We start from the raw sequence: 6919 nt of genomic DNA, 5'->3' as shown, positions 1-6919 counted from the left end.
AGTCCATAAAAATTTACCTAAACTAGTTTGGCTATCAGCAGTCCCTTTGCCCTGTTCTTATCAGTAAAAGGTTCGAGGGCATATATGTATTATTTTTCCTGTCATTTTTAACCATCACATAAAAAAGTTAAACCATGGATTCATCATTCATGGACTAAAGCTTCCTCCATTCGAAGGCAATAATATTTGTGAAATAGTTTCCTATTCTCTTTCCGCAGCTCACTACTCACCATGCCAAGAATGCAGCAAAACTATATCAATACCAAGACTTGGATAAATAAATCAAAACATATTGATTCCATGTGATACAAAAAGAAAATACAGGATATTACTTGGTAACACCAAAACAAAAAAGAATAGCAAAGCTATACAGCACAAGAGAAATGGCCTCCTATACAGCCTAACATATGCACACTGCAGCCTAATGTTTCCAATTGGGAGAAGAAAAGCTAATCATCTTCTTTGGAAGTTGAGAAACTTGATGCCGTAGGCAAAGACGAAGAAGAAGAGCAGAACCCAGCCAACATGGGCAATCACAACAGGGATAAGAAAATCATGATCATAGCCCAAATTGTCTTTAAGGAAATCATTCACCCTCATCTTTGTAGGGGATCCAGGGAGCTCGATTTCGGTTTTCAGGTCGCCTAACAGAGAAGCAAACATGCCATAGATAGTCCAGGCAACCGGAGAAGCCCAGTAGTACCACCTCCACCAGATTGGGATAAGCTGACATTGATACAACAAATATTTGACTGAAAAATTCCAAGTAAATATATTTGGAGTGTTATGAACATGTATGCATACCGGGCGTGGGACCATGAAGCCGGAGAACAAGTTCCAGAAGCTTAGGAAGAATGAGGAGACAATGGCGGCGATTTGGAAGCCTGGAGTCAGTGCCACAACCATCATGCCGTACATTGAGAAGTAGGTGAAGCACATGAATATAAAGTAGTAGAAATAGAAGAATTTCTCCACATTCCATGGGAATCCGATCATTGCATACAACATCAGAGAGTAGCCAAATGTCTGAATGGCAATGTAGATTGTCTCTATCGCGACCTGCGCATCAACAGCACACAACGCGATGATATTTATTAGTACAACATATGCAAGATATTACTAAGCAGAGAATGTTAGTTTGTTTTCTAGTTAATAATTACCTGTGCAAATGCATAGGGCAGCTCAGAATACATTCCTGCAGCTCTTTCGCGGTAGAACACGGTTCTCTCAATCGCCACCACAGATTGGACTGCATGGGCATTGGTGGCTCCGAGGAAAAGCACAGCAGCGTAAGCAGCTCCTAGCAGATTGAGCAAGTCTTGCTGCCTATGTCTGTTGCAAAAACATTGTCTTGTTGGTAAACAAGTGCACTGAAAATCACTAGACACGATTGAGATCATACAACTCGGCTTACATTTGATCCCCTTTCTTCCAGAAGATAACACCGAACATAACACCAATGACGATTGTTGTAAAGAAACGAATGGCATTGAACTCGGAGTTCCTCCAGTATGACTGATTCTGCTTCCAGAAGCAAGCAATGCACTGAGTTGTGAAGGATTGCGAATACTGTGTGGGAAAGCAGAGGTCCTTTGACCCCGGTGCTGGACTGCTTAGCTCCTTGATCAGTTCCTGGTTCCTCCTGATAAATTTCCACAACAAATTCACTTGTTACTTGCCTGTCTATATGTGAAGAAGCTAGTCTCATTCATCACTTACTGATAAAGGGCAGAGTTGGCGTAAATATCCGCAAAATCAACACCAAGTTGAGTTTCAGCAGCAGCAGAGCTGACCTCCAACATCCAAGTAGCTGGATTCTGCCCCTCTTTAATCTTCGGAACATCAGGCACGGCCTACATTATCCAACATAATATATAAATACATCACCCTACACATACTAAAGGATTTTATAGTAATGTTAGCCCAATAGAAGCACCTCAAAATATTCAACAAGTTTGTGAGAGTGGCGGCCGAGTGGTCCAGTGTAGATAACTTGCCCTCCTCTCTTCATCAACAGAAGCTGCAAACAAGTATCACCATAACTATCTGTCTCTACACCCTTCTCTGCAGAAATTAATACCCTGATAGTACAAAGTAGGAACATCATTTTACCTCATCAAAAGCTTCAAAGATATCTATACTAGGTTGATGGATGGTGCAAACAACTGTTCGCCCCGTGTCCACCGTGTTCCTCACTGTACGCATGACAATGGCAGCAGCTCGTGCATCGAGTCCTGATGTGGGCTCATCCATGAATATAATGGACGGATTGGCAACTAACTCGACAGCAATGGTCAGCCTCTTCCTCCTTTCAGTCGAAAGGCCATTTACTCCCGGAAGCCCAACAATTGCATTCCTCAAAGGGTTAAGTTCCACCAAGTCCATCACCTCCTCCACAAACATCTGAAACAGTTAAACCCGAGTTACTATCAGATAACGATGCTCGTATTTTACCGACTTCGATGAGCTATGTATGCTTTGCAACTCACCTTTCGAGTTTCTTTCTTCACATCTGCAGATAGACGCAGCCATGCAGAGTAGAGGAGTGATTCATAGACAGTAACATAAGGAGAATGGATGTCGTTCTGCTCACAGTAACCACTGACTCGAGCAAATGTTTCTTGGTTCTTTACATAGCCCGAGACGTGTATATCTCCTTCAATGTAGCCTCCAGTCTTTCTACCGGCCAACACATCCATCAACGTTGTCTTTCCTGCTCCACTGACGCCAACCAAAGCTGTCAGCACGCCCGGCCTGAAAGCACCACTAACATCTCGCAGCAGCTGAAGCCTGTCTTCTTCAACCCCCTGAGTTTTCATTTCCTGAACATGCAATAGTTTCATAAGTTAGCAATGAATACACTTTTATGTAGAAGAACACAGTGTGTTTCTGGGGCGAACGTACAGCTGGCATGTCGACATAGTAGTTCACATGATTGAATGTAAGAGAGAGGGGCTCAAATGGCAAAACCATCCCTCTTCGTGGCTCACTAGTGCCTGTGCTAGGGTTTCTAATGGCCATTTGCAAACCTGAAATCATAGTTTCTTGACAGTTTATGATATGATTTATTCATAAATCTTACAAATAACAAGCTGCATACCCTCAACATTACTACGTTGATTTTTTTTTCCGTTCGTGTCGTTGTCATCTGTTATGATGGCCTTGTTATCACCAATAGCTGAGAAAGATCACCAAAGAAGTGAATAGGTGGGCTTCCTCATAAGCTACTAGAAGAATTGTCAGACGTATATATACAAAGATGCTTACGTTTCAAGTATGTCAACGCGAGGATGAAGAAAATGTTGAACAGGACAGAGAATGAGAAGAGAGCTATGATGCATATCCAGTACCACGACTCGGAGGTAAATAAACCTCTGTCCCTCAAAAGGGTCTTTCCAACTGTGTTTTCAGTGCCATTGATAGGCTGAAATTAATATAAAAGTTGTGGTTAGTTTTTCTAGTGTTGCTTTGGAAAATCATATTTCTTTGAATATTATGAAACATAATTTGAAACTTACTGTACTCCATCTCTCAGAAAGAAACTCATTAATGGCAATAGCATTCTGTCCATACATCATAGGAGATATGTAGTATCCCCAAATCATCCAATCTTTGATATCATCTGAAATTTTTTAAAAAGACCACATTAGTGATATTTAACACTTTGCATCAAATAAATAGTTCTAATATCTGAAAACAGTTATATTTATCATTAAACAATATAATTTGTTTGGGACCTTTTGAGACAATGAAGCCTCCCAGCACGAAAACCAGCAGCAAAACGAAGCTTCCAAGAACATTGGAAACAACCATGGTTCTTCCAGCTGCAGCAATGAAACGGAACAAAGAGAGAGCCATTTGGTGCACCCCGATGAACGCCAAGAGTTGTTTGAAAAACCTGTGATCGTGTAACAACATATCAAGCATTAGCCAAACAACACATTGCATACCATTTATCACTTACATAATATCCAAATCATGTGATGTTATGTCTTACCTAGCTGCAGAAGGTGCAAAGCCGATGGTGTAGTACGTAAGGACAACCCACAGTCCAGACTCAAGCACGGAGAGAGGAATCCGGAGCGCCCAAAATGGCAAAGCAAAGGCCCACGCAGGATAGAACAAAGAGTCCCTCTGTTTGTAGAACACAGGAAGCCTGAAAACAGTCATGGCGAGCTCTTGCATCCCGTTGAACATGATATTGATGAGACTGAAGAACAATGCACCCCAAAACTTAGCAGCATCTTCGACATGACCAGTCTTCATTTCAGTCCTCAAGAAAACTGTAAAAGCAATGGCTGCCATTATTGTGATTTGTGTAGTCTTGAAGATGTACACAAACGAGCTGCGCTTCATCAAGAGCCATTCCCTCGAGAAGCAGGCCCTGAAGAGCTCCCAGTTAGAGATACCATATTTCTCCTTCACCAATGCTGCAGGATGCATCCGCGTCTTATCATATGGGACACGAAGCTCTGCAGCAAGCTGTTGCCCAATGTGGAATGAGCTATAGCCCTCTACAAACTCAGGTACGGATACATAACGGTAAGGCTGATCCTTTCTGCACCAGTACTGTTCTTGATCCTTTTTAGAAGTAACTTCTTGCAGAAAGTCTGCAACCCCCTTCCTCTCCGGACATTTGAATCCCATAAACTCAAAGAATTCGAGAACATTCTCCCGTGGCCCCTGGTAGACTATCTGGCCATCCGAGATAAGGATCACATCATCAAAAAGCTCGAATGTCTCTGGAGCAGGCTGCAAAAGAGAGATCACCATGGTTACATCCATGATGTGAACCATCTGTCTCATGAATTTTACAATCTGGAATGTGGTGGAACTGTCCAATCCAGTCGATATCTCATCCATGAAGAATGCTTTTGCTGGTCCAACCAACATTTCCCCTGCATATGCCAGAAACGAAATCGCATTAAGAGACATGAAGTCTTGGTTTGAAATATTGCACTATAATATGTCAAAGCAATGAAAGAAATGCAGCTGCTTACCGGTAGTGACACGCTTCTTTTGTCCACCAGAAATACCCCTTCTCATTTCATCTCCAACCATGATATCCGCACAGATATCCAATCCAAGAATCTGAAAAGCCAACATTCAAGTTTGGCCTTTTTCAATTGGAGATGACATTTTAAGGTAGTACAATGGAGGATGTAAACGAACCTTGAGGGCGTAGTCTGTGATCAAGCTCGTTTCCTGGCCAACTACAGCAGTGGCTTTCATGAATGCATCAATCTCCGGATCAGGTTTGATGCCAGCTTCTTTCTCTCTTCTTGACAACTCAGTCAGAAGATCATACCTCGTCCCAACCCCCAAGCATCTACCTGAGAAATCCAATGTCTCACGAACCGTCATCTCACCATAGTGGAGATCATTCTGACTGATGTAAGCACAAGTTCTTTGGGGAACAAATTCATGAAACTCGTGACCGCAGTAGGTGACTTTCCCGGTCACCTGTTCAAGAAGTCAAGATCAGTTAACAGACCACAAACAGATAGAGAAAGGTAAAGAATTTCTTAAACTAGACAAGGAATAGTGTTTGCATATGAAATGGAAGATGTGCAGCTGATATAAAAAAAATTTAAAGAAGTAAAAATGGTGCAACAGCATACCCTCATATCATCGTCAGGTTTCCCAGTTAGAGCTTTTAGCAACGTTGTTTTCCCGGAACTTGGTGGCCCCAGAAGCAATGTCATCCTGAAAACAAGTAGTATTGCTTTGTTTAGAAAAAATTACTCCACTTGACTTGGTTTTGCTAGTGTTCGAAATTGGATAGACAGATAAAAATTCTTTGATAAATCCAGGTGATATGCAAGTGTACCTTGATGGTCTTACGATACCACTAACATCTCGAAGTATCTGAACAACCCTTTTCTTCGACGGAGAGAGCCCAATCATCCCAATTGCAGCCTATTGCATCGTTAATCCAAACTCAGAATTGATACAAGAAGATAAATAAACTCATCAAAGTAGTGGGGTTGGATCTCACAATCACAATGCATTATTAGTAAAGAGAAAAAAGTCAACGTGGTCGAAGAAATTGAGTCATCGTATAAGAAACCATACCTCAAAAGCATTGAGAGTTGAATTGAGCAGAGTAGGAAGTGCTCTTGTTCCAACAAACGCATCCCCCTCAATACTCAGATTCTGGAATTTCACTTCGATCTTCGGAATCTCAATCCCAACCCTGTTAACCAAAAATGAGTTGGATATATGTATATGAGAGGAAGAGAGAGAGAGAGGGAAAGGGAAGAGACCTGTCAGTCCTGTTCCTGAGGCTCTGGAGAAACTTCTCATTATCATCCTCCACAACCCTGAGAATGCTATCCAGCAACTGCTTCTTATCCTGCGCACCCATGTTGGTAACATCCACCTCGGCCTGCACCACTCTCCCGTTGCTGAGCACCTGCTGCAGCATCCCCTTCCTCAGGCGGTCGTACGTTGGCAGCCGCTCTATCGCCGCCCATCTCAGCTCCGCCTCGTCGTCAACGTCCTGCCGCCTCGTGCTGTTCCGTGTGAACACGTCGCCCGGCCCCTGCCATATCTCCTTTATGCTCTGAGACCGCCAGCTCCTCCGGCTGCTCGACGCCGCCAGATCATCCCTCCCCAACGCCGCCGCCATCACTCCACCTTCTTCTCTTTTAACAAGTAAGCTTCAAAAATGTAGACGAATTTACAGAAAAAATGATGTGCAATTTTTTTAGTCTTAGATTGAGAAAAATGAGAGATGATCCCACGCTTTTTGAACATATATTTATATAAATGCATGTGTGCTGTCTGGTCAAATATGGAAAACTGTTAAAAACGTTAATTGTGGAGTCATATGGTGCTTCGCACGCCACTGTAAGCTTCAGAGTAAAAGGGTTCTAACAATGACGTGGCGATCTAGAATTGGAATATAGAGTTTGCC

General features: G+C 42.5%; 1 protein-coding gene across 2 annotated transcripts; it reads right to left on the bottom strand.

Annotated features, from left to right (window-relative positions):
- Nucleotides 1-252: 252 nt before the first annotated feature.
- On the bottom strand, nt 253-6712 carry LOC121787224 (pleiotropic drug resistance protein 2-like). Of its 2 annotated transcripts, XM_042185913.1 has the most exons (20): nt 6267-6712; nt 6076-6196; nt 5831-5919; nt 5622-5706; nt 5173-5463; nt 5001-5091; nt 3998-4898; nt 3738-3898; nt 3519-3622; nt 3268-3424; nt 3101-3178; nt 2905-3029; nt 2490-2822; nt 2113-2403; nt 1937-2020; nt 1720-1853; nt 1415-1642; nt 1161-1332; nt 805-1059; nt 253-726 (listed from the first exon to the last, which is right to left on the bottom strand). In XM_042185913.1, exons 1-20 carry the CDS (start codon nt 6629-6631, stop codon nt 454-456), a joined length of 4338 nt encoding a protein of 1445 aa, XP_042041847.1. In that variant the 5' UTR covers nt 6632-6712; the 3' UTR covers nt 253-453. The 2 variants fall into 2 exon arrangements, with proteins under 2 accessions (XP_042041847.1, XP_042041838.1); XM_042185904.1 differs by having other exon boundaries at nt 253-1059.
- Between the last annotated feature and the right edge of the window lie 207 nt (nt 6713-6919).

Source organism: Salvia splendens, chromosome 2 (assembly GCF_004379255.2).
Source record: "Salvia splendens isolate huo1 chromosome 2, SspV2, whole genome shotgun sequence".
In the NCBI taxonomy this organism is placed as follows: Eukaryota; Viridiplantae; Streptophyta; class Magnoliopsida; order Lamiales; family Lamiaceae; genus Salvia; species Salvia splendens.
This window is presented reverse-complemented; position numbering and strand designations above follow the sequence as displayed.